The sequence below is a fragment of the Hippopotamus amphibius genome, chromosome 5, assembly GCF_030028045.1.
Source record: "Hippopotamus amphibius kiboko isolate mHipAmp2 chromosome 5, mHipAmp2.hap2, whole genome shotgun sequence".
Taxonomy (NCBI): domain Eukaryota; kingdom Metazoa; phylum Chordata; class Mammalia; order Artiodactyla; family Hippopotamidae; genus Hippopotamus; species Hippopotamus amphibius.
The window spans coordinates 28,207,092-28,234,371 of NC_080190.1; the positions used below are offsets into that span (position 1 = coordinate 28,207,092).

Genomic DNA, 27,280 nt, shown 5'->3' on the forward strand with positions numbered 1-27,280 from the left:
TAAGAGACTATTCCAAAACATAGGGGCTTAAAACAACCGTTTATTACCTCACAATGTCTGTGGCTCAGAAATCCAGTAGCAGCTTAGCTGGGTAGTTTTGGCATAGAGTTTGGCATAGGCTGCAGTCAGTGTGTTAGCTTTACTGGGGCTCTGCTGGGCTCCACTGGGGCTGGAGAATTGCTTCCAAGCTCACTTACATGGTTGTTGGTAAATCTCAGTTCCTTGCCATGTGGGCCTGTCCTTAGGGTTGCTTGACATGGCAGCTTGCTTTCTTTAAAGCAAGTACTCCGAGAGAGCAAGAGAAGGAGAGTGAGAGCCCAGGATGGAAGCCATAGTGCCTTTTATAACCTAATCTCAAACGATATACCATTTTTATTGGTCACACAGACCAAACCTAATACAATATGGGAAGGGACTCCATAAGGATGTGAATGCCAGGAGGTGGGGACCATTGGGGGCCATCTTGCGGGGCAGCAACCACAGTTACATACCACATATACATACATAAGTTGCATCACAAAGATTCAAACTCAAGTCTGTCGGACCCCAGAAGCTGTACTCTTTCTTAACTTCTACTATGGTAAATGACAAAGGAAAGATTTGTATAGGGTGACGAATGCTCATTGGGGCATCTGAGAAGGCTGTGTTTGACCTGAGTCTTGAAGAAACAGTAGTTTTCTATGTGGAGGAGTGAGGGAGGGACATCCCAAGCCAGGGACCAGCACGTTCAAAAGCTTGGAGACTTGAAAGTGTGGCATGTTTGAAGAACAGGAAGTAATTCAGGAGGATTAGAGTGTAGGGTGCATGGAGGAAGGATAAAAGAGTAGAAAAAAACATTACCTGATAATGCCACAGAGCAACTAAGCCCCTGCGCCACAACTATTGAGCCTGTGCTCTAGAGCCTGTGAACCACAACTGTTGAGCCCGTGTGCCACAACTATTGAAGTCCACGCACCTAGAGCCCGTGCTCTGCAACAAGAGAAGCCACTACAATGAGGAGCCTGCGCACCACAATGAAGAGTAGCCCCTGCTTGCAGCAACTAGAGAAAGCCTGTGTGCAGCAGCGAGGACCCAATGCAGCCAATAAATAAAATAAATAAATTAATTAAAAAAAAAAAAACTTAAGGATAACAACATGTTTTAAAATGAGTTGCCTAAATAAAAATAATATTATTAAAAACAAAACAAAACATTACCTGACAGAAGTGGATGATGGGTAACAGTTGAAGGAGGGGTGACATGATAAGGCTGTGTGTTCAGTACTTAAGAGTTACAGGTATGTATCTGTTCACCCACACCCTCACATCCCAGCCAGTGAATCTGATCTACACTAAATATTTTAACTCTCTCTTCCCTCTCTAGTTCCTGCCTTTTTTTGTTTTGCCTTACTTTCTCAGTTCTTTTTTCCACCTGCTTCCTAATGGAATGTCCTGAGGTTAGGGAAAATGGAGAAGATAATGAGGCATCCAGCTGACAGAGGCTGGGCAGAAGGTCCCACCCTCAGGCTGAATCCACATTCTTAATTACTACCCATGGGCGTATTTCCATACCCTGCCCCCCACCCCCACCCCCCTAGCCCTCTTTCTAGTTTTTGGCATTTGGAGCATCAAGTCCTTTTTAGGTGAACTTATCTGTTCCCAGCTGGGCATCAGGCCAGGTTGCTGCTCTCACTTCTCGTTCATTATGTACAGCTTTTCAGCAGCATACAGCACAATGAGAAATTGAAAGCAAAATGAATTTCTACCATTTCAGATAAGTTTATAATCCTCCTGGTGAAATATGAAGAAATATGGAGTATGGAAAGACTTTAATACTCAAGCCAGAATCTGGGTCAGAAACGAAATAGTTTCATATCTCTATATGAATGCTGTAGGTAAAGTAATAATGGGGGAAAGTGCTTATACCGCCCAAAAAAAAAGGAAGGAAGGAAGGCAGGAAGGGAGGGAGGGAGGGAAAGAAAAGTTTTGCCTGGAGCAGCAAGAGGTATGAAAACCCAACCAATTAATTTCCTCTTCTGGCTGTCTGCTCTTTAATTCTTGCCACCACCCCCACTGCTGGAAAAGAATTTGGGAGTTAGGGGAAATAGTCTCTGAGGAGAGTAAACTCTCCTTTAAGTTACTCCGACATGGAAAACTTAGGCTCTTTCTAAATCAAGGATTCTCAGACCTGTGGGTAGAGACTTCAGTGGACCCCACAAGAAGATTGCAGGTTAAAGTGGAACTGTCTTGTGTTGAAGTAAGGAAACCACTACATGCATAAAAGAAATGCCCTAAGCAGTCAGTTTGGAGTCATTCAGGCAGTATATTTTTAAGATCATAGCAGTTGTTAAAATTTTCATTCTGCTTGGTAAGTAGTTTAAGTTATTGAGACCGCATGGCAGATGATGTCACTTGTTGAGTGGCTGCAGAAGCAGGAACAGGCCTGGAGTTAATATTGAAAGCCCTTGAACCAGAGAGTGCTGGCACCAGAGGGTGGTGATATAGGTAGTGTCTCACTGCTGCTCCATAGTGGCTCAGTATTGGGACGGTGTTGTCAACAGAGACAAGGTGCAGACTGTCCAGATCCAGGATGTGTGAGAAGTGCTGGTGTCCAGGAATGTACTGTGTGTTGGTGGTCATGTATGGGCAGCATCCGGCAACCCTTACTGGCTGCAACAAAGCTTTCAGCACCAGGGAGGGACCTAGTGACTATCAGTGTAATGGCAAATTGATAGAAGAGTTTGTATATTCCTGAGTTAAATCATGGCTCAAACGAGGGCATCCTGTAGCTAGTAACAACTGCATCACACAGAAGACCACAATTTCTAAAAATCAGCAAATGATTTGGAAAGTATTAGGATGATTTACACTACAATTTATATCACTTCGTAAGCAGTTTTGATACAGTTTATTTAGAGAATAAAAGGGAATTATTTAAAATTTTTGATGTATATATTGATTTATATTTTAATTTTTAATATATACTGAAGTCTTTTAAGAGAGATCTCTGTTACATAGTTCTCTCATAAAATTCTGTCTGAAGAGCACCTATAAGACCACTTAGAGCTATGAGGAGTGGGAAGAGCAGAGAGATGTGAATAAAAAGGCAAGTAGAATAGGTTGGTAAGGTAGCAATGCAGGCCCATTAATGGGGGTGTTTTGAAAACTTCCAGTACTTTAACTTACAAATTTAGTTCACCTTATTGTGTCTTTGATATGTTGTCAGGCATTTTAATCCCTTTAGCTAACATCTTTGTCTCTCACTCCACAGAGGGAGGTTTGTAGTGTTTTTTGTTGTTGTTGTTATTATTGGTCCCCCCCCCTTTTCTTTTGTCCTCTGCTAAAAGGCCCAAAAAATTAGCTATCAGCATTTTTGCTTGATTCCATGAGCTGTCAAGTTGATATCCTACATATTGATATGATGTCTGCTGAAGTTAGTAGGATCTCAGGAGAACCTGAGAGAGTCTTAATCTCACTTCTAGAAGTATTCTTTACCTGACGTTGCCATTCAACTGAATTTCAATTGAGGCATATTAGGTGGAGAGGAGCCACTTTGACTCCACCCTTTTGTTTTGCTTATTTCCTCTTGTATTTCTGTTTTCTTTGCCTCATTCTTTCATGAGAACAATTTTGAGAGAAAGAGTCTCTTTCATTTGCCTGAAACTAGCAGGCTATCTGGATATAGTTTCTTCCCAGAACTTGACAATTTAGTTTTTGTAAGATTTAAGTGCTAGATGTTTACTTGGTATACAGTCAGTATTTATGGAATGAATGGATGAAAAGATAGGTCTGACAGTTTCCTCTGAATCTTTTGGTTTGTGTGATGAGCCTGGAGCTTCAGAGCAATATCGTCCAAGCCTTGGTCCTCTGTCCTCCACCCCCAGTCTACTTTCTGTCTCTATGTTTGCCTGTTTTGGCCATTTTATATAATTGAAATCATAAATTATGCGATCTTTTATGACTGACTTCTTTTATTTAGCATGTTTTCAGGGTTCATCCATGTTGCAGCATTCCTTTTTATGGCTGAGTAATATTTCATTGTATGGATGTATAACATCATTTCATTTATCCATTAATTAGTTGATAGACATTTGGGTTATTTATAGCTTTAGCTGTTGTGAATAATGCTGCTATGAACATTTATGTACAAGTTTTTGTGTAGATGCATATTTCATTTTTCTTGTATACCTAGCAGTGGAATTGGTGGGTCATATGGCAATTCTATGTTTAACATTTTTAGGAACTTCTAAACTATTTCCCAAAGCAGTTGTACCATTTTACATTTCCATCAACAGTGTATAAGGGTTCTAATTTCTCTATATCCTTACCATTGCCAAGGTTTTTGTATTTGCTTGGACTTTGTTCCCCATTTGGCAAAACTAGAAGGGACGTTAACTTGATATTAGAAATGACAGTGTAAAACCTTGAGTACTTAGATTCTTTTTTTTCTCCTGGCTCTTTATTGGAGTATAATTGCTTTACACTGTTGTGCTCGTTTCTGCTGTACAACAAAGTAAGTCAGTTGTATTTATACATATATCCCCACATCTCGTCCCTGTTGAGCCTCCCTCCCACAGTACTTAGATTCTTTGATTCACAGATTAACATACTAGTTCTCTCCATATTATTCTCTCGTGTTCTGTCCATTGTGTTTCTAGACCCCCATTGCCAAGGACTTACTAACAGAATTGCAGTAGGATGAACAGTTTGATGAGTTTTGACAAATGTATATACATCCTTGTAGTAACTATCCCAGTCAAGATATGAAACATTTCTATTCTTCAGAAAGTTCCTTTGTGCCCCTTTCTAGAGGATGTTAAAATTTTTTTAAATTAATTTGTTTTAAATGGTGGATTTTTTAGCTCTAAAAGTAAAATATAGTTGTAGAAAATTTGGAGAAAACAGAAAAAGAGAAACTACAGAATTCACTTATAATCCTACCATAAGGCAACCACTGTTAATATAAAATTTTAATCTTTTTTGGATGCATTTGAATATAGTTGTGACCATTATCGTATATTTAATTATATACAGTTTTGCATGCTGTTTTTTCACTTACCATTATAACAGAAATATCTTTTTGTGTTGTGAAAAATCTTCGTGAATGTACTTTTTAAGAGCTTCATGGGATTTCATTATATGTATGTGTAATAGTCTGCTTGGACTGCCATAACAAAAAACCACAGATTGGGTGGCTTAAACAACAGAAATTTATTTCTCACAGTTCTGGAGCCTGGAAGTCCAAGATCAAAGTGCTAGCACCTTTGGTTTCTCCAGAGGCCTCTCTCCTTGGCTTACAGATGGCCATCTTCTTTCTATGTCCTCACACGGCCTTTCCTATCTGTATGGGTATGCTCTTTGTGTCTCTTCCTCTTCTTTTTTGTAAGTCTTTTTTCTTTTTCTTTTTTGGCTGAGCCACGCAGCATGTGGGATCCTAGTTCCCTGACCAGGGATCAAACCCTTGCCCCCTCACTGCAAGTGCAGGGTCTTAACTTCTAGACTGCCAGGGAAGTCCCTCTCTTCTTCTTCTTATAAGGAAGCCGGTCCTGTCAGATTAGGGCCCCACCATTTTGACCTTCTTTACCTTTATTACCTCCGTAAAGGCCTTATCTCCAAATACACTCACATTGGGGGTTAGGGACTTTTGGAGGGACAACTTAGTACATGTGTGTAATGCTTTACTTGCTGTTCTCTCAGTGTTGGGTGTTCTTTCCACAGTTGTTTCCAATTTTATTTTACTATAAATAAGATTATGATGAATATCTTTTTGTATAAAGTTGTTTGTTTGTTTTTTTCCATTCTGGATTAAAGCTGAATTTTCTGGAGTGGCGTTAGTGGGTCAAAGGATGTAAACATTATTAAGACTATTGATGGAGATTGCAGTTGCTTCCTAAAAGGGCTCTATACCAATTATACTTTCTCTGATAATGTATGAATGGCTGTTTGCTGTACCTTTGTCAGTATTAAAATCTATATTAATTTGGTTTGCAAAAACAGAATCTTGTTGGGGAATTCCCTGGCAGTCCAGTGGTTAAGACTCTCTGCTTCCACTGCAGGGGTCACGGGTTCTATCCCTGGTTGGGGAACTAAGATCCCGCATGCTGTGCAACATGGCCAAAAAAAACAAAAAGAAAGAAAAGAAAAAGAAAAGAAAACAGAATCTTGTTTTAATATACTTTTTTAAGGTGAAGTTGAACATTATAGGAAAATGTTAACTTACCATATTTATGGGGGAATTTGTTGACCATTTCTTTTGCCCATCTTTCTTATTAGGGGTGTTGTTATTTTTTCTTATCAATTTATATAAACTCATATAGAGGCTTCCCTGGTGGTCCAGTGGCTAAGACTCTGTGCTCCCAATGCAGGGGACCCAGGTTTGGTCCCTGGTCAGGGAACTAGATCCCACATGCCGCAACTAAGAGTTTGCATGCCGCAACTAATGATCCTGCATGTTGCAGCTAAAGATTCTGCATGCTGCAACTAAAAGATCCTGCATGCTGTAGCTAAAGATCCCACATGCCACAACTAAGACCCAGCACAGCCAAATAATAAATAAATATTTATATAAACTCATATATATATATATGTTAAGCGTAGTAACCCTTTTGTGTCATTTGTTGCAAATGCAATTTCCCATATTGTTTGACTTTTAATTTTACTCATTACAATTATTTAAATCAAACAAGAGATTTTTATTTTTAGGAAGCAAATTTTATCAGTATTTTCCTTTATATATTCATTCACAGCTTTTTAAGCTTTCAAAACTCTTCCCCAGGGCTTCCTAGGTGGTGCAGTGGTTAAGAATCCGCCTGCCAATGCAGGGGACACGGGTTCGATCCCTGCTCCAGGAAGATCCCACATGCCGCGGAGCAACTAAGCCCATGCGCCACAACTATTGAGCCTGCACTTTAGAGCCCGTGAGCCACAACTATTGAAGCCCACGTGCCTAGAGCCTGTGGTCCGCAACAAGAGAAGCCACGGCAATGAGGAGCCTGCACACCACAAAGAAGAGTAGCCCCCCCTCACCGCAACTAAAGAAAGCCTGCGCACAGCAAAAAAAGACCCAACACAGCCAATAAAATAAATAAATTTATAAAAAAACAAAACAACTCTTCCCCAGAGATGAAAGAAACGTTTTTTTGTTAGGTTTATGTTTAAATATGTCTTTCATCTCAACCTACTAACTGCTTATTTGGAAATATTCTCAAAAACATATACGTTGTTGGGATGTGAATAACGTTGAATATTCCAGTGATCTAGAAAAACAATGTCCAGTATAATTTTTATGACTGTAAAAAAGTTCTGTGTATCTGCACGGTCCAATTATGGCAGCCACTAGGTGCATATGGCTATCGAGTACTTGATACGTGGTTACTGCAACTGAAGAACTGAATTTTAAATTTAGCTTTTAATGTAAATAAAATTTAAATTTTATTTAAAAGTTAATTTGTATTAAAAACAAAATTAAATAGCTTTAAAAACTTAAGGTTTTTAATTTTATGTCTTTGTATCCTATGTTTGCAATTTTGAATGGAGTAGTTTAATTTTGGTCCACTGGTGCATCCTTCCTCTGAGGAAAGATACTCAAGGAAATGGTATCAGTAGTGCCTAATTTTATTCAATTAGTTATGACCTATATGTGGTTATAATTCCCTTTTCCTAGAGATAGAAGGAATTAGCACAATCAGTGTGTGTGTGTTTGGGGAGGGAGGATTTATCCATCAGAAAGCTTCAGGTAGGAGGTCCTTTCTTTCCCATGTGTGTAGATTCATACCCAGCGTCTTCTGTGGCCTTAGCAAAAGCTGCTTCACTAAAGAAAGGGTATCTGTGGTGAGTTGCACCGTATTCTTAGGTTTATTCCAGTTTTTCTCTTTTTCTGTTACAGGCGCTGCATTCAGGTAGTACATAAACTACTTTGCTATCAGAAGAAGTGTAGAGTACGCCTGCATTATACCTGGCGGGAACTCTGGTCAGGTAACTTTTTCTTTTGAATTCATCCTCTTTTCCTATATCTTTTATGAACCCTAGGCCTGGGTACAAGCTGAATTTAAAAAAAAAAAACTTTTTAGTTTGTTTAGGATGCTTCTGTTTGCAGCTCTTCTTTTTGTCACTTCAGCCTTGTTCTAATCCAAACCTGGGCATGTCACATATCTATTTCATACTTTCTCTCTTGTTCCTTCTCCTCCCTGTATTTTTTTGTCAGCTGGTAGAAACAAATATTTCTTGAGTTCCATTGATTCTTCCAATGAGGAGTCAGTACAAACTTGGATTCTCCCTTGGTTCCATTTGGTAGCAGCATATGGACTATAGGGAGGCTTCTGTGTGTTTCCTCAGGATGAGTAATCTCAGGAGGAATATTTTAGGGAGAGGGGTTGGGGAGGGGGTGGAGAGATGGAGGGAATCCTGTTCTTTGTGTTACATCTGGCATTATTACTGTTTACAGACAGTGTCAATTTTACCACTCCCCCTGTGCCAGAGACAAAAACAGCAAATTACAGTGTTTACTTTTGTCTTTGTATCCATTTGGTAGCCCAGTAAAGTCACTGCCACCCCTGCAGGAGGGAAGTGGTTCTTCACTAAGGGTACAATTAATACTGGCTTGCCACCCCTTTCTTTTGTGCAACTAAATTGGAGGTTTCAGGAAAGCAGAGGAGACATGTTTCCTGAGGCATTTGCTTGCTGATAGGTCCTATGGCTTTTGTGACCCGATGGTACAATAAGTCTTCTCCAGATGATTATAGTGGTAAATTGTTGCCCCACCCTTGGGAGAGCGTCTCTGTATTCTGAGCAGAGGAGGGTGTGTTAGTGTCAGAGGCATTATGAGAAACTGGCCAGTAACTCCACCCCCTCCCATGGAATTCATCTCACTTGTTGTGACACATGGTTTCCTCCCAGCCCAGTTTGGCTTTCTAAATTTAGTCATTCATAATGGGAAGTAGAGATATTTAATTAATGGATTAGCAAATTCTTTGTAGTTACTGCCTATGGTGGTGAAGGGGGAGTAGGAGAATAACACTGAGTGGCAATAGTGGGATTTTGATATTTTAGGAGAAGAGTATGATTATGTGAGAGTTTGCAATTGAGGGCATGTCAGAAGAGCTCAAGAGAGATCAAAAGAGACTGAAATGACTAAAGTTAGTAGAATTTCTTAGGTCAGAGCAATTCTTTTAGTTTTTATTTATTTATTTTTTAAATGTTTATTTATTTGGCTGCATCAGGTCATAGTTGCGGCATGCTTGATCTAGCTCCCTGACCAGGGATCGAACCTGGGCCCCCTGCATTGGGAGCTCGAAGTCTTAACCACAGGACCACCAGGGAAGTCCCTAATTCTTTTTAATATAAAGGACTGTTTGGTTGCCTATGGATAGTTGTATGATTATTAAGCTCTAAAAATTTAGAATTAAAGAGAAAACACAAAAATGATGCAAATCTCTGGATATTGGTATAATTGTAGGACTTAAAACAAGTACCAATGGTTTATATTTATACCTGGGATGAAGTTACACATTGTAGTACTAAAGAGTTGGTGGTAGTAGTTATTTCTGCCTGCCTTTGATTCTCTTCTGGTTTTATTTTCTATTTTATTCTATTTTCTTTCCTTTCTAGTCTAGCCATCCTATCTCTGACTCCTGGGATCTCTCTGGTTTTTCTCCTATCCTCATCATCTGTTGTCCTCTTCCTCATTGTCCTGTTCTGTTGCCTTTTCCATTGCCTTCTCCCATTCACCCTGGTCTGTTTTCCTGGGGCCCAGGGCTTCCCATTATTTTCCTACCTCCACCTTGCATTCTGTCCTTTGTGCTATTGTTGTCATACATTTTACTTTTACGTATATTATAAACCCCAAAATACATTGTCATAATTTTTATTTAAAGAGGCAATTATCTTTTATTAAAAATTTTTTTAAAAACTTTTATTTATTTATTTATTGGCTGTGTTGGGTCTTTGTTGCTGCATGTGAGACTTTCTTTAGTTGTGGTGAGCAGGGGCTACTCTTTATTGTGGTGTGCGGTCTTCTCAGTGCGGTGACTTCTCTGGTTGTGGAGAACGGGCTCTAGTGCAGGGGCCTCAGTAGTTGCAGCATGTGGGCTCAGTAGTTGTAACGCATGGGCTTAGTTGCTCCGAAGCATGTGGGTTCTTCCTGGACCAGGGCTCGAACCTGTGTCCCCTGCATTGGCAGGAGGATTCTCAACCACTGCACCACCAGGGAAGTCCCATAAAGAGGCAATTATCTTTTAAAGAGACTAATAAGTGTCTTTTATATTTATCTTTTCTGGATCTTAGCTTTCTCTATTTTGGCTAGAAAACTATGAGGCAAGAGACCACTCTTTATCCTATGTTAGTCAGTTGACTTTATTTTCTAGAGTACTTTATGCTGTGTTCAGCTCTGTGTGTAATTATTTGCTCTCTCAAGACTGATTGTTTGGCCATTCTAAGGCCCTTGATAGATTGAGAGGAGGGGTATATGAGTGTCATTGGTGAGACTTGGACAGCTGCTTGTTCCTAAGGTGTAGGCATTTGTACTAGAGTTCTCTGCCAAGTAAGGGTAGCTCTTTTTGCTATGTACACTGGGTGAGCCCTCCTGGAACCTGGCTCCGTGTGTTCATACATGGAGTGTATGCAGTGAGATGTAGAGCAGCAGGTGTTGAGGAAAGCTGCAAAATACTAGACTACATCTGATGCATCAGAGCCCATAATAATGTATAATATTGCAATCAGTGAATATAAATGTGGCTATGGTGGATCCACCTACTCCTTGGCTGGTACTACCCCTCATATGTTGGTTTGCCCATGTTTTCACTCTTTCTTTGCCTTCTAGGCTTATGGGTTTGAGGGAGGTGTGTGAAACTCACATGGCAAATATGCCTATGTGTACAGATGCTTGCCCATACATGTGCTGCAAACTTTAGTTGAATTTTACTTGTAAATAAAACTAGTAAGGTATCTGTTGTTAGGTCAGACACATGGGAGACCTAGGGTGTCTAGGAAGCAGTGGACTAGGGTACAAATGCCTTTTGTTATTTGGAACAGGGGTGTTTAGTCTTATTGCACTTTGAGTGGTAATTTTTATTTTTATGCTGTTTGACTGCAGTAGCTCTTTTTTATTGGGGAGGTAGCCAGAGGTCCCCCTCCAAATTCCCATATGGGATTCTCAGGCTTGGTTTTATGGATGGTGAGGAGCAGCTAGCTGTGTTAGTTGGGGGTTTAATCCTGCCTGATATGTTGGTTTTACAGATATAATCCCTGACCTACTCCCTGCTGCCACTGTCTATTTATATGATGCCTGTCACCATGGTATCTGAGTACGTGCAGAAATATATTTAGGCTAACCTCAGCTTGAATATAGAAGGGAAGAAGTCTTGCCTTTCTCATTGCCCTGTTTTCAGAAGTCACTGTTTTCTACCAGGGTATGGAAAGTTCAAAAGCTCTTCTCTGACCTCTAGGCTACCCAGGTCTCCTATTCTGAGTAAAAAGTTAGATCTTAAAACTCTCCTCTGATAGAGATAGAAAACTGAGTTTTAGGATAAGATCCTGGTGAAATAGCTCTTTACCTTTGAGAATATAATGAAAGAGTTGATATTTGCTTCCAGAAAATGTCCATTTGCACATACATACTTTGCATATAATTTCTCTTAATTTTAGGTTCCATGGCCTCCCAATTCTGTTTTCTTAGTATTTGGTTAAATAGTTTTTCTTTTTACCGATTGTACTGCATTCTTCCTGGGAACTTTAGCTTAATATTTTCTCTGAACATCTTAAGGCTAAAGACCATGTTGGTCACCGTGTTTTGTTTCCTGTGTACTCTTACAGCACTTTGGGCTTCTATTTTAGCATATCACATTGTTTTGCTATGTTTGCATATGTCTGTACAATGATTTGCTTAAATATCTATCTTTCCTCTTAAAAAAAATTCCTAGCGGGCAGGGCCTGTGTTTTAATCATTGCTTTATTCCTAGCACATTACTTGGCTTATAATAGGGACTCAGAAAACATTTGAATGAGTAAATAAATGGGTGAATGGGTATGTAGAATTTCCATTAATGGTGAATCAGCGTTCTCTTAAAGCAACACAATGTTGTGTTTGGACCTCAAATAATAATATTAGAATATTTGTTGTCAAGTTTCTTTTGAGCTGACTTCAGCACCTTTTTATTTGAGTTGTTGATATGAAAGGGAGTGATGGGTAATTTCTCTTTCCTTTGTCCCTTTTCTTCCTTACCTACAGATACATGGGTTGCTTTTAACCAAGTGAAAATGGAAACTTAGATGGTTTCTAAGCCATTAACCAAGAAATGAGCAGAATGTTTAGAGAGAAGCATGTAGTTGTTGAAGAGGGAAATACTTGAACAGAACTTCGTGGAATCAGCTTATTTTACTTACACTGCAGGCAGAAGGGGCACTGGGGAGGCAGCCTGAATTTAAATAGTGTAGCTTTTCACAGTCTGAAAACATGGATTGATTTAAAGGCAGGTTTATATTGGCATTTTATATTTGACATTTATCTGTGGATCACAATCCTTCTTACCCTTTCACTCTGCCATATCCCTGGGTGATAAGTCATTATTTGTATCACCATTTGTTAGAGAATGTATAGAAGAATAAGTGACTTGCTGAGGATCATGGAACTGGATACTAAACAGAGTCATGATTAGAACTTACAGTTCCTGACTCCTATGCTCAGAAGCGGATCACTAGGCAACATTTGCCTCCTTGCAGGAAGAGGCCCCCAGAGCCCCCAAAACAATCTGTTAAGCTTCACTGTGCTAACTAGCATCCAAAGCATTCACAGCTTTGTGAAAAAGAGAGAAATTGTACATGTCCTGACCTTTCAGTTACCTACTGGGAAAAATAGAAAACCCAGGGAGTGTCACAGCTTTCTGGATCCAGCTGGCGCTCTCATCACTGACAGAAGCCTATGACTTCCCAGACTTGAGACTGGGAATTGAGAACCTTTCATTGGAAGCTTGTTATACTATAGATGTTGTCATATAGGAATGAAAATTTTCAAGAGAAGGACTGACCTGAGCTGTAGATTTATTTGGCAGTTCTTGGTATAGGTATAGCTTCGACAGTTTGCCAGCACCTCCTAATTTTGAGAAACTATCCTTTGAATTTTTAATTGTCTGCTTCTTTTAGTTTAGTTACTTTTTTAAACTTTTTATTTTGGTATAATTATAGACTCACAGGAAGTTGCAAAAATAGTACAGAGAGTTCTTGTACCCTTCACCCAGCTTCCTCCAATGGTGTTATCTTATATAACTCTATACTATTGCGTCTTTTAGTTTTGAAGAGGGTATCCAGGTGGGAAAGAACATAGCAGTAAACAGAGTATATGGGAAGAGGAATTTTGGCAGCTGCTATTGCTATTTTGTTCTTAAAATTGCTTTTAAAATTTTTCTTCCTCTTTCCCCCAAATTTTCTCTGATTTAGGGGAATATGTATTACAAGATGTATTCTAGACTTGATGTGCCAAATTAAGACTGCTCTAGCTTCCATGTGCAAAAATATGGAGGCTTCTTTCTTCTGTGGATAATCAATTCCTTTCAAAGTTAGAATGTTCCAATATAGCAGCATTAGAAGGTATTTCTCTCTTTTCATAATTTTGTTATGAAAGATTTTGTATAGCAGTGTACAAAGCCCCAGGACTGAAAAAGAATGCCAGGAAACTCTTTTTTCCTTCAAATCATCACTTTTGGCTAAATCCAAAATTTATACTATTTTGAATCTTTCTCTTAGAAACTTGGCAGAAGCAAAAGATAAGAATTTCTAACAAGTTTAGCCTGTTAGAGGGAGAAAAAGAGTCCCACCTAAAAGCCCCTTAAAAGAGTGAGAAATCTCTGTTCTTTTCTCTGCACATGAAGGCACTTCTTATCCAGAGAAATGTCAACTCTCATAGGCTCATTAGCATCTTGTCAACTAAAAGAGGCAGAGAAAAGAGTAGTTGTGCTTTTGTTGCTCTGCCTATACTGGTTGTATTGTATAAGAAAGTATCATTTGGTTTCATAAGGTATCATTGTTCCCTGGATCTCAAGGAGCAGGACAGGTCTGTTAGTGGTTTTCCCTTATTTTGGAAGAAAGTAAAGTTCTTGGTTCTACATTCGGGCTTCATTGAGACATGATCTCATTGACAATTAGATTTTTTTCAAGGGTGATTTTGACTGTCTTTTGATTGGGCAATGTTGGAAAAAATAAGCAGGTGATATAGGGCCCTAGAAGAAGGCAGTGGCTTCTGAGCATGCTTAGTTAGGGGCAGATGCACAGGAATGAGGTGTATGGGATTTTGCATTTCTCAGAGTCTAAGTTCCATATGAGAACTTTCACATAAAAAGTCATTTTCATGGTAAAGAGGGTGGGCGGTAACTGTGAGGATTGCAGTGTCCCTAAGTAAATGGGGAATTGGAGATAGTTGAGAATTTTATTTTCTCTTTTAGCAGATACACTTCAACAGCAAGGAAAATGGTAAGACAGAACCTAACTTCCATTTAAAGAAAAAAAAAAGATGAACTTTTTTCCAGTTCATCCAGAGGGGTGTGGAGCTTTTACATAGTGCACCTTGTTGACATACTGACTTTTTATTGTGCTAAAATACGCATAACATAAAATTTACCATCTTAACCATTTTTAAGTGTATGTTCAGTGGTATTAAATACATTCATACTATAATGCAGCCGTCACCACCATCGTTCCCCATAAATCTTTTCATCTTGTAAAACTGAAACTCTTCCCCTTCCCCCCCAGCCCCTGGCAACCACCAGTCTACCTTCTATCTTTATGATTTTGACTACTCTAAGTACTCCATGTAAGTGGAATCATGCAGTATTTGTCTTTTTGTGGCCGGATTATTTTACTTATAATGTCCTCAAGGTTCAAGAAATCAGATTCTCCCCTCTTCCTGCAGAGCTAGCTATTTTATTTTGTTTGATCAGCTTTCGGGATCTTAGTTCCTTGACCAAGTATAGAACCTGGGCCCTCGGCAGCAGAAGCACAGAGTCCAAGCCACTGGTCCACCAGGGAATGCCCTATTGTTTTTGTTTTTTGTATTTTTAAATAAATAAATAAATTTAGTTATTTATTTGCTGTGTTGGGTCTTCGTTGCTGCACACGGACTTTATCTAGTTGCAGAGAGCAGGGGCTGCTCTTCTTTGCAGTGTGTGTATTTCTTATTGTGGTGGCTTCTCTTGTTGAGAGCTCTAGGCATGCGGGCTTCAGTAGTTGTGGCACATGGGCTCAGTAGCTGTGGCTCGAGGGCTCTAGAGTGTAGGCTCAGCAGTTGTGGCACACGGGCTTAGTTGCTCCGCAGCGTGTGGGATCTTCCCAGACCAGGAATCAAACCCGTGTCCCCTGCATTGGCAGGTGGATTCTTAACCACTACACCACCAGGGAAGGCCCTGTTTTTGTTTTTGATTGTAGGCTGTCTCTGTGCTGAGGATCAGCCTGAGGTGTAAACAATGTTTTCTTAGGTCTCTTCTGAACCTTTTCTTGGGTGTGTGCAGTCACTCTCTAATTTTCCCTGGATACGCAGTTGTTTCTGAATGTCCTAAGTTTTTTTGCTTTCTGAATGCTCTCTTGGTTAATGTTTATATTATCCTAGTATTCACCTTTTAAAATAAAATAAATTTATTTATGTATTTATTTAGGCTGCACTGGGTCTTCGTTGCTGCTTGTGGACTTTCTCCAGTTGCAGCGAGTGGGAGCTACTCTTTGTTGCAGTGCGCAGGCTTCTCATTGCAGTGGCTTCTCTTGTTGTGGAGCCTGGGCTCTAGGCGCATGGTCTTCAGTAGTTGTGGCACACAGCCTTAGTAGTTGGGGCTTGCGGGCTCTAGAGCGCAGGCTCAGTAGTTGTGACGCACAGGCTTAGCTGCTCCTCAGCATATGGAATCTTCCTGGACCAGGGATTGAACCTGTGTCCCCTGCATTGGCAGCCAGATTCTTAACCACTGTGCCACCAGGGAAGTCCTTACCTTTTTTTAAAATTGAAGTATAGTTGATTTACAAAGTTGTGTTAGTTTCTGCTGTACAGCAAAGTAATTCAGTTATACATATGTATATTTTTTTTCCATTATGGTTTTTCACAGAATATTAAATACAGTTCCCTGTACTATACAGTAGGACCTTGTTGTTTATCCATTCTCTATATAATATCAAGTTTGCATCTGCTAATCCCAAACTCCCAATCTACCCTACCCCCACCCCCTGCCCTCCCCTCGGCAACCACGAGTCTGTTCTCTAGGTCTGTGAGGCTGTTTCTGTTTCGTAGATAGGTTTATTTGTGTTGAATGTCCTAGTTTTTAATGTCTGGCTCCTGAAAGGGGAAAAGCAAAAAATAAAAGTGGGGCAAAAAGGGCACTGGCCCCTTAAATCTGGAAGTCATTTATCTAGAGGGGGAAGGCCTTCCTGTTATGAGAGGAGGTGCAACAAAAATGGCTGCCCACCTCTTTGCACCTCTGTGATCAGAAGCAGCAATCAGTGATCATAGCACAGATGCCCATATTTGGAAGACAGGGCCTTTTTTGCCCATCCTAGTTCCTGCAAGCTGTGTGCAAGCTGCTCTAGAAACAGGTGCACAGCTGCTTACCACAGGCCTGGGACTGGGGGATAGGTAGCTGCTAAGAGCTGAAATTAACCAAAATGAACCAAATTTACCATCCGAGTTTTTCTCTGGAAGTTGCAAACCTTCATCAGAGTCCAGAGTTCTAAAATAGTTTTATCAGACCAATTCTGCCAATGCAATTATTGTCTAGGTGAGGAAAGAGATTTCTGGTGTTTCATACTCTGCCACCTTCCCAGAATCCTTCCACTGGATATACTGACTTTTGTGCTCTGTTCTTCTGGAGAGGCTCATAGCATACAACCAAAGCCATTTCATTTTCTTGTTTGATTCATTGGTCTCTGTTTCAGTGAGGTGCGTGGGTTTGCAGCCAGTCAGGTGCCTGTATTCTGAGAAGCCACCAAGTGTATTTTTAAATCATTCTTCTGGTAAGTGTTGGTTTCTAAGTCCTTCCTTTGCCATTTTGCTGATTGACAATGAGCCTGCTGATTGCTAGCAGTGCTCCTGAGTAATTGGTGATTTTGTCCAGAGATGCTAGAATTGGCTAGAGTTTATAGTGCCTCTGGGGTTCTGGAGGCATTGACTTGTTACACTAGTGCTATTTCTAGCCTGTCTTTTGACTTCTTCTACCTCTCTGCTAAGCAAGTGAGGTGCTAAATATTTCTCTTCTATCAGTCACTGTAAAATTATCCATTTCCCATAATAATCAGGTTTTGACTTGGGATCTGTGGCATCTCATCCTAGCTCCATGCCAGGCCACAAAATAGGGCCTGACTGAGTCTTGTCTTTGTGTTCTCTTTCTCTTCATAGCATGTAAAAGCTGTTCAAATAGACAGCTCTCTCTGACCTGATTCTTTGGAGACATTTATTTGTGCTCTACTGGAGGCTCTCTGTCTCCTTCCTGTTTTTAATCTTATTTAAATGTCATCCACTTGGATTTGTAATTAAACCTCCCCTCTGCTTCTCTGAGGCAGGCACTGAGCTACCACTTAATTGTGTCTTCCCGTGGTTGGCTTGTTCCTCTCTGCACCTGGTTTACCTGAATGTAGGGGACAGGTTTTAGTTCTGGAGAAGTTCCCATATCCATCATTCATTCCACTCTCCTACACGGCAACATGGTTTGCTGCTTGCTACCTTCTTTTCTTCCCATTGAATTCAAAGCAGGATAGGAAAAAGTCTGGGAAAGTCCTTATTGTGTGGGTTATGTTAATGCTAGGAACAGCTCTGTGAACAAAGTTCCTTCTGGAGTGAGGGGGCCCTGTGTGAGACAGCAGGATTCTCAGGTGGGTGCTACTGAACTCTTCCCATTTGAAAAACAGATTGGCTGCTTTTGCCTCTGGGAATTCACTTGGAACTCAGGGAACCATCAATGTACCCATTCCTGGCTCAGCTTCCCAGAACCTGCACACTGTCCTTTATTCCACTTGTGTCTGTATACAGAAAAGTCAGAACATCTGTTCACTGCTGCCATATTTAATGCACAAGACTCTCCAGGGAAAGAAACCAGGGCCAGAGCTAAGTAGGAGGCTGGCACTTGCCTCTAGTACAGTGTCAGAAAAGGTAGCAGTTGCAGCCAATTTGTAGTTCCTGAAAGCGAGCCTAGAAACTAAGTTTTCAGGGTCTTCCCTGTGGTGTAGTGGTTAAGAATCCGGGGAAGCCAATGCAGGGGACACGGGTTTGAGCCCTGGGCCGGGAAGATCCCACATGCTGCGGAGCAACTAAGCCTGTGTGCCATGACTACTGAGCCTGCGCTCTAGAGCCCGAGAGCCACAGCTGTTGAGCGCACGTGCCACTGCTACTGAAGCCCGTATGCCTACAGCCTGTGCTCTGCAACAAGAGAAATCACAGCAATGAGAAGCTCATGTACTGCAATGAAGAGCAGCCCCGCTCTCCACAACTAGAGAAAGCCTGCGTGCAGCAGTGAAGACCCAACACAGCCAATAAATAAATAAATAAATAAATAAATAAATAAATAAATAAATAAAATTAAAGAAAAAAAGAAAAGAAACTAAGTTTTCAAAGTGTCTGATGCAAAAGACTTTCCAATGAAGAAACAAGTGTGTGTGGAGCACCCACTTCCCTACAACTTAAACTTATTGAATGTGTAGTGTAATACCTCAAATGTTTCACTGACACAACTTCTCTATTTTTTACTCAGTACAGGTTAAGAGTATTTGGAGCCAGGTATGTGGATCCTCATTTAGTAGAAATAGAAAAGATTAGGAGTCAAACCCAGGATCCCCAAGGATTTCCTAGAATATTGTTAGTATAGTTGACCCTTAAACAAACTTAGGGTTTGGGGTGCTAATACCACCCTCCTCCCTCCAACCCTGTCAAAAATCCATCTAGGGGACTTCCTAGGTGGTGCAGTGGTTAAAAATCTGCCTGCCAATTCAGGGGACACAGGTTTGAGCCCTGCTCCAGGAAGATCACACATGCTGTGGAGCGACTAAACCCATGTGCCACAACTCCTGAGCCTGCACTCTAGAGCCCGTGAGCCACAACTGTTGAGCCTGTGGGCCGCAACTACTGAAGCCCACCCGCCTAGAGACCGTGCTCCACAACAGGAGAAGCCACCACGATGAGGAGCCCACGCACCACGATGAAGAGTAGCCCCCACTTGCTGCAACTAGAGAAGGCCCATGTGCAGCAACTAAGACCCAATGCAGCCAATAAATTAAACAAATTAATTAAAAAAATGGTACAGGGCTTCCTAGGTGGCACAGTGGTTAAGAATCTGCCTGCCAATGCAGGGGACGTGGGTTCGATCCCTGCTGCAGGAAGATCCCACTAAGCCTGTTTGCCGCAACTACTGAGCCTGTGTTCTAGAGCCCGTGAGTCACAACTGTTGAGCCCGTGTGCCACAACTACTGAAGCCCACGCGCCTAGAGCCCGTGGTCCACAACAAGAGAAGCCACAGCAATGAGGAGCCTGTGCACCACAACAAAGAGTAGCCCCTGCTTGCGGCAACTAGAGAATGCCCATCCGCAACAACAAAGACCCAACACAGCCAATAAATAAATAAATAAATAAATAAAAAATGATACAAATGAAATTATTTACAAAACAGAAATAGACACACAGACATAAAAAAAACTTATAAAAAAGAATCTACCTGTTACTTTACAGTCTGCCCTCCCTATCCATGGTCTCGCATCTGTGGATTCAACCAACCGTGGATTGTGTGGTATGCATTTATTTTTAAAAGTCCAAATATAAGTGGACCCATGCAGTTCAAACCCATATTCAAGGGTCAACTGTACTTTGGTGATTTGTTAGCTTTGATTATAAACTTTGATTATTATTCTGAAGGCTGCCATAGTATTTTGAAGGCTGTCCAGTGTTGGTTTTTTTTTTTTTTTTTTAAATAACATTTGATAAAACATTTTTTCTTTTTCTTTTTGATTCCTGGGTATTTTATTCTTTTTGGTGCAGTTTTTTTTCTTTAAGAACTTTTATTGAGATACAATTGACATACAATAAACTGCATATATTTAAAGTGTACAATTTGATATTTTTTTCTTATTAGTAATGTATATATGGCAATCCCAATCTCCCAATTCATTCCCCTCCCCCGCCGCTTTCCCCACTTGTTGTCCATATGTTTGTTCTCTACATCTGTGTCCAGTGTTCGTTTTGAATTTGCATTCCTGCTCAAGAGTCCATGGCTCTCTGTTGATTGAGTATATTTGGCTCCTTTTCTTTTCCCTGTCAAAAAGGAAACATCTGATGGCCAACAAACACATGAAAAGATGCTCAACATCACTAATCATCAGAGAAATGCAAGTCAAAGCCACAATGAGGTATCACCTCACACTGAGCAGAATGGCCATCATCACAAAATCTGGAAACAATAAACGTTGGAGAGGGTGTGGAGAAAAGGGAACTCTCCTGCACTGTTGGTGGGACTGTAAGTTGGTACAGCCACTATGGAAAACAATTTGGAGTTCCTTTAAAAACTACAAATAGAACTACCATATGATCCAGTCATCCCACTCCTGGGCATATACCCAAAGAAAACCATAATCCCAAAAGAAACTTGTACCATAATGTTTATTACAGCACTATTTACAATAGCCAGGACATGGAAGCAACCAAAATGCCCATCAACAAATGAATGAATAAAGAAGATGTGGCATATATACACAATGGAATATTACTCAGCTATAAAAAGGGATGAGATGGAGATATATGTAATGAGGTGGATAGAACTACAATCTGTCATACAGAGTGAAGTAAGTCAGAAAGAGAAGGACAAATATTGTATGCTAACTCACATATATGGAATCTAAAAATGGTACTGATGAACTCAGTGACAAGAACAAGGATGAAGGTGCAGAGAATGGACTGGAGAACTCGAGGTATGGGAGGGGGCAGGGGGGTGAAGGGGAAACTGAGACGAAGCGAGAGAGTAGCACAGACATATATATACTACCAACTGTAAAATAGTCAGTGGGAAGTTGTTGTATAACAAAGGGAGTCCAACTCGAGGATGGAAGATGCCTTAGAGGACTTGGGGCGGGGAGGGTGGGGGGGACTCAAGGGTGGGGGAGTCAAGGAAGGGAGGGAATACGGGGATATGTGTATAAAAACAGATGATTGAACTTGGTGTACCCCCCAAAAAATAATAAATAAATAAATAAATAAAGATTAAAAAAAAAGGAAACATCTTTGTATGTTTGGTCCTGTACTCAGTAGTGTGTACCATGATGTAAATTCCAGCTCATCAGTTATGCTGAGGTTACAGAAAGCTGGGATGGAGTGTTTGCAGGGCTTACGCTAGTGTCTGTGGAAAGAAAAACATTGGCCTCTGTTTGTTAATTGGTAAAACATACATAAAATTTCCCATTTTAAGTGTATAGTTCAGTGGCATTAAGTACATTCACATTGTTGTGCAACCATCTCTACCTTCCATCTTCAGAATTTTTAAAATTTTCTTAAACTGAAACTGTATCCATTAAACAATAAGTCTGCATTCCTCCCTCTCCACACCCTGGCAACCACCAGTCTACTTCCTGTCTCTATGAATTTGATTTCTCTGCGTCCTGTGTATAAACTGAATCATACAGTATTTGTCCTTTTGTGACTGGCTTTTTCACTTAGCATAATGTCTTCATGTTTCATCCACTTTATAGCATGTGTCAGAATTTCCTTTTTCAGGAATAATATTCCATTTTATGTATATACGACATTTCGTTTATGTATTCATGTGTCACTGGATTCTTGTATTGCTTCCACCTTTTGGCTGTTGTGAACACGTGTGCACAAATACTTGAGTCCTTGCTTTTAACCTCTTGTTTTTGAGAGTGTGCAGGTTAAAGTGTCTTAGGTCAGTGGAGTGAAATCCTGAGATGCTTACAAGAGAGAGGGACATGAACTTACATGATTTTTCTTTTGGTCACTTGGATATGTGAGGGGCTGATTAGTGGAGTTCTGACTAAAATTGTGGTTTTGGGTGGCAAATGTAGGTATTGGCCCTTGATAGCTTGCTCCCCCACCCTCAACAAATGTTTTTTTAATTGAAGTTTAGGAGGAACCAGTACAGTTTCATAGACCTCAGCAGGGGGAGTTCATGGACCTTCTTCTTGGTATGTTTCTCTTAATGTCATTTAACTTCAACTAGCTGTGTGGCTTTGGGTAACTTATTTAATCTTTCTGAATTTCAATTTGGTCATCTGTAAATTGGGACCACTAATACATACTTCATTGGATAGTTAATAGGATTCAGTGAGAGTGATGTACTTTAAGGGCTTTACATAATGCCTACCTAGCATCTAGCAGACACCTAATAAATGTTACCTCCCTTGCCATTTATGACCTTTGTGTTTCTTCCTTTGAAAAGAGATGAATGTAGTTTGGAGGAGGTGATTTCTGTAGTTAAGTGTCTCTTTTTAAGGTATCAGGTGGAGTGCAGTAGAAAAGAGGAAGGTTTGAGATACAGTTGTCCCTCCATATCTGCATCCATGGATTCAGCCAACCACGGATCAAAAACATTTGAAAAAAAAAGTATAGAAAGTTCCAAAAAGCAAAAGTTGATTTTGCTGCATTCCAGCAACTATTTACATAGCATTTACATTGTATTAGGTATTATAAGTAATCTAAAGATGATTTAAAGCATACAGGAAGGTGTGTGTAGGTTACATGCAAATACTACACCATTTTATGTAAAGGACTTGAGCATCTATGGAATTTGGTATCTGTGAGGGGTCCTGGAGCCAATCCCCACCCCCACCCCACCATCCCTGCTGTGGATACTGAGGGACAACTGTACTTTGTGTGAGCTTCTGGCACAGTTATTGTAGTTATTGTCATTCAGCAGGAAAAATATGATGCATTTCTCTATATGATATATCTGCCTGGCATTGGTGTTTTGGGGCAGCCTACTCCTGGGGCTGTGAAGGATGAGGGCCAGTGAGAATTGTCTATTAAGGCCTGGAAGGTCTCAACCACCAAGCTTGTCCTCATCTGAAAAGATACTCTGCAGTAAGCTGTGCCATTCTGTTCTGTGGGATGAGTAGCCATTGCTCACCTAATAGGCAAAACTGTTCACACAGTATTGGGTTTCTATAACATAGGCCCTTTTTCTTTGGAAATCTTTCAGACTAAGGATCACGTCTTTGGTGAGGAAATGCTTGTGCTAGTCTCTTCTTCCCTGCTTCCTTTTAAAACTATTATTTAAAAATTAGAAACATGGTAAACCAAAGAGTTAAATTAAAAAGAATAAAAAAGTATATCCTGCCCCTCTTATCTTCACAATGACTACAACATGTATTGTACTTAATACCAAACTCTTACAGACATACGACTAATTAACAATATTTGTTTATACAACCAACCCCTTATCTTTTGAAGTTATCTTAACTCTTCCCTCTATGTACTGTTATTTCTGTGACTGTCCTTGGAACAGTTTGGCTGGTCTTGTGCCCAAATGGCACCAAGTGGACAAATGGCTCTAGGGCAGTTTTCTAAAAATTTTGTGTGTGTTGAGAGTGATGAGCCAGGAGTCAGCCAGCGTGAGCTCTGTGCCACTTGTGTGTTGGCACTGAGATCCTGAGTTCTCTGCTGTCCTTGAACCTGCCCCTGGCCCAAGGCTATTCTCTGGCCTGCAGTTAAACCCTGTTCATAGCACTATACCATAATAGCTTATGAATAAACCTCGCTATTAATTGTTTGTACTCATGTGTTTTTGTTTATTTCAGTTCTGATTTTGCATAAAGAAAGGGGATCTTGGCTCCATGTCAAGTCCAGATGTGATCATATTCCATGTTCAGTACATAATTTTGAAGGAGGTAACCCTGAGTGAGGGAAATAGGAACAGTTTTAGTTGACATTTATTATTGTTATTATTTTTTAAAGATACTAGGGAGGAAGCATAAACAGAAAGGGAGAGAGAGGTATATGAAAGGTGAGATTTAAAGAAGAGCGATGAGAGCCGATATATACACCTGCTGAGGTGATTTATGCTGAGAAAAGCTACTGTGAGTTTTTTAGTTTTGAGAGTGAATAGAAGAAGGGTAACAGTGAGGTGTTAAACATCTGTAGTCTGATAAGTAGCTGAGGACTGAGAAAGGAAGGGGGCCAAATGCATGAAAATAATCTCGGAACAGCCAGTAGGTGGAGAAGGTTATAAACCAGAGTCTAGAGAAGTGTTGGTAACAGTATAGTCAGCAAGTCTAAGCACAGCATTTATACGTAAGCTTCCTTCCCTTTAACATTTGACTGCATCACCACCTTTATTTGTTCACTCTTATCTTAATGGAATGGTAGAAAGAACACTAAACAGGAGGCCAGGTTCTAGTCCCTGCTAAGTCACTAACTTGTTGGGGCAGTGGTAAGGGTTGTTTTTGAATCCAAAAATGAGGGAGTTGATTAAATGACCTCTAAGTCCTTTCTAGCTCTAAAAATCTAAAACCAGCTATGTTGAGGGAACTTCCCAGGTGGGCAAGTGGTTAAGACTTCGCCTTCCAATACAGGGGGTGTGGGTTTGATCCCTCCAGGCCAAAAAACCAAAACATAAAAAACAGAAGCAATATTGTAACAAATTCAATCTTAAAAAAATCAGCTATGTTGAAGCCTCACAGACTTTGAACTCCCATCACAAGAGAATACAAGGCGGTGTGTATGTAATGATGTGTATAGGACACTGAGCAGTTGATAGAATGAGTGCAAAGTCAGATGTTGAAGGAAAAAAAGCATTATTTTATGGGATATTTGGGGCATTCCCTCTTGAAGAGGAATTGTGGTCCCTGATGTCAGAGGCTTGTGGGAGCCAACTTTAAGGTTGCTTTGTTCGTTCCCTCTAGAGAATGACGACTTCCAGGTAGGAAAACCTTGGCTTTTTTTTGGGGGGGTGGGGTGGGGAGGTCTCACCTAATTGTAAGGAGCAGAATGCAGGTTTTCCCTGACACTGACTCTCAGTATTGCAGTGCTGGACTCACCTTCTCAATACTGTTGGCTCTGCTGACATCTTTGGCAGTTGGGACACAGGCCACCTCTTGGCCTGTGACAGAATTGCTCTCTTTCTCCCCTCATATTTATCACTTGATCATCCCTGACTCTGAATCCCAGAGATCAAGCCTAGCTGCAGTCCAGTAGAGGAGCAATAAATCATTGCTCTCACTTATTTTTCTCCAGGTTTTCTATCCCTTAATTACCACATAACCACTGCTGAGGCTGCATCTTTGTGCTGTGTGTGCCTGGGACAAAAGCCCACACATTGATTGGATGTGTGCAAAAGCAGCTTAGTCTTTTTCTAGCCATTAGGTTTTGCAGAGTGCCACGTGTGTTACCCATCCTTTTGTCTCTTGTGAGTTTGTAGCGTCTTATTGTCAGGTGATTTATCCATTAACAGGACTTGTCTAAGCTCTGGGATTAGGGGGATGGAGTGGGCAGCCCCTGCTCATTAAGGAGAGAGGCTTGGGCTGGGTTTCTCTTTTTTTTTTTTTTTTGCCGTGCCACATGGCTTGCAGAATCTTAGTTCCCCTACCAGGAATTGAACCTGAACCGCGGCAGAGACTGGGCCGAGTCCTAACCACTGGACTGTCAGGGAGTTTCCATGGCTAGTCATTTTTATGTGGATTTTAGCTAGTTCCTTTCATTCTCTGAGCTTCTGGTAGGAGCTAAGCAGGCTGTGTGATCCAGAATGGGTTCCAGTGGAGCTTTTTTGGGGTCCAGTCCAATATATCGCTTGTTAACAGACAACATCAAAAGGGCCAGCTGCCTATCATTTGCCTTTCCGTTATGAAACCTCAGAGACTTCAGTCAGGCTGAAGAAATCATAAATGAGGATGCCTACCTCCTTCATCCCTAGCCAGACTTTTTTTTTTTTTTTTGCTATTTGAAGGGAAGATTCAGGCTTTAGAAATAGAATGTAGACAAGCTCTTGTACTTTTCCTTGCCTGCTGTTTCTTTACTGTACTATGTGATTTTAGAGGATTGAGAGTGAGGGATGTTGTGTGGCAGGCAGCAAGTGTCTGGAGAGACTTCATTCATCATTCCCTGCTGTTTCAAATCGAAGTAGTAAACGTCACACAAAGCTCAGACAGCATGGGAGAATAGACTTCTTTGCTGGCAAAGAAGCAGATACGGTCTTAGTAAAGGAGAGGTCAAGCCTTTTTTGTGTGTGTCTGTGGAAGTAGAAAGGGTTGAGGGAGAGAAGACAAAAGCAACATCAGTTACTTGCAGCTGCTGAATCCCTTCTTTATAGTTCCTCATCAAATAGCGGGGTTAGGTACAGGGGCAGTAGTCATGATGGGCACAGAAGCAGAATTTATTTTATAGTCTTGTGTGAAAGAGTGTAAGGCAACTGATAAATTATTTTGTGCTTAATATTTATTTGCAAAAATGTCTTTAAAGCTGCACTGTTAACCTAGGGACTTGGAAGTCAGTCTCATGACTGAGATCGCTTGGGTTTTAGCACTCTCTCCCCTCATTAAAGATTTCAAGGCAAAAAGGGGACCTTTTCAATAAATGTTGTCACAGTTGAGAGAGGACAGAACAAGCTGCACTTTTGTTTGAATATTTAGAACAGGTAAGGGCTTTTTTTTTCTTTGTGAGTTCCTTTCTTATCCAGAGCTGAAGTAGGTTCTAAAGTATATCTGGCACACCTGTTGACCAGTTAGAATTGAAACATGTCTTTCTTAGCAGTGATGTTTGAAACAGATACATGGCTAGAACTTGGTGACTTGGGATGCTAGCAGCCTGGGGTGAGAAGGGGACACTCAGTAAACTGAGCAAATTTGATAGGGAAATCACCATGCAGGAGTAAATTTGGAACACTAAAATGGTCATTTTATAGTCACATTTCTGAGCTCACTTGCTATTTAAGAAGTGGCAAAAAGTAGATTTTTAAAAACTATCTTTGGGCAGGTAAGCAGACATGTGCTTGGAAAGGTTAGTGCTTTCTTCAAATACACCTACTTTGCCTGCTTTTAAAAAGTCCTGAGACTTCCCTGGTGGTGCAATAGTTAAGACTCCAAGCTCCCAATGCAGGGGTCCTGGCTTCGAACTCTGTGGTCAGGGAACTAGATCTCACATGCATGCCACAACTAAGGAGCCTGCCTGCCACAACTAAGACCAGGCGCAACCAACTAAATTTGATTAAAAAAAAAAAAAAAAGGCCTCAGTAGCTGCAATGTACTCATTCTAGCCCTGTTTGGATTTGTGTGGAGCTAGTCTACTTTCACTGCTTTCATTTAACTTTATTGGTTATGCTTTGATTATCTTATTGATGCCTTTCTTTCTTTTTTCTTTTTTA

At 40.6% G+C, this 27,280-nt stretch overlaps 1 protein-coding gene across 3 annotated transcripts in view; it reads left to right on the forward strand.

Moving 5' to 3' along the window:
• The window catches only part of ARMH3 (armadillo like helical domain containing 3), a 182,870-nt gene that overhangs the window by 51,428 nt on the left and 104,162 nt on the right, over nucleotides 1–27,280 (forward strand). For all 3 annotated transcript variants that reach the window (XM_057735293.1, XM_057735295.1, XM_057735294.1), the window contains one exon: nucleotides 7,864–7,952. In XM_057735293.1, coding sequence (XP_057591276.1) covers nucleotides 7,864–7,952 — 89 coding nt within the window. The remainder of the gene's footprint in view (nucleotides 1–7,863; nucleotides 7,953–27,280) is intronic.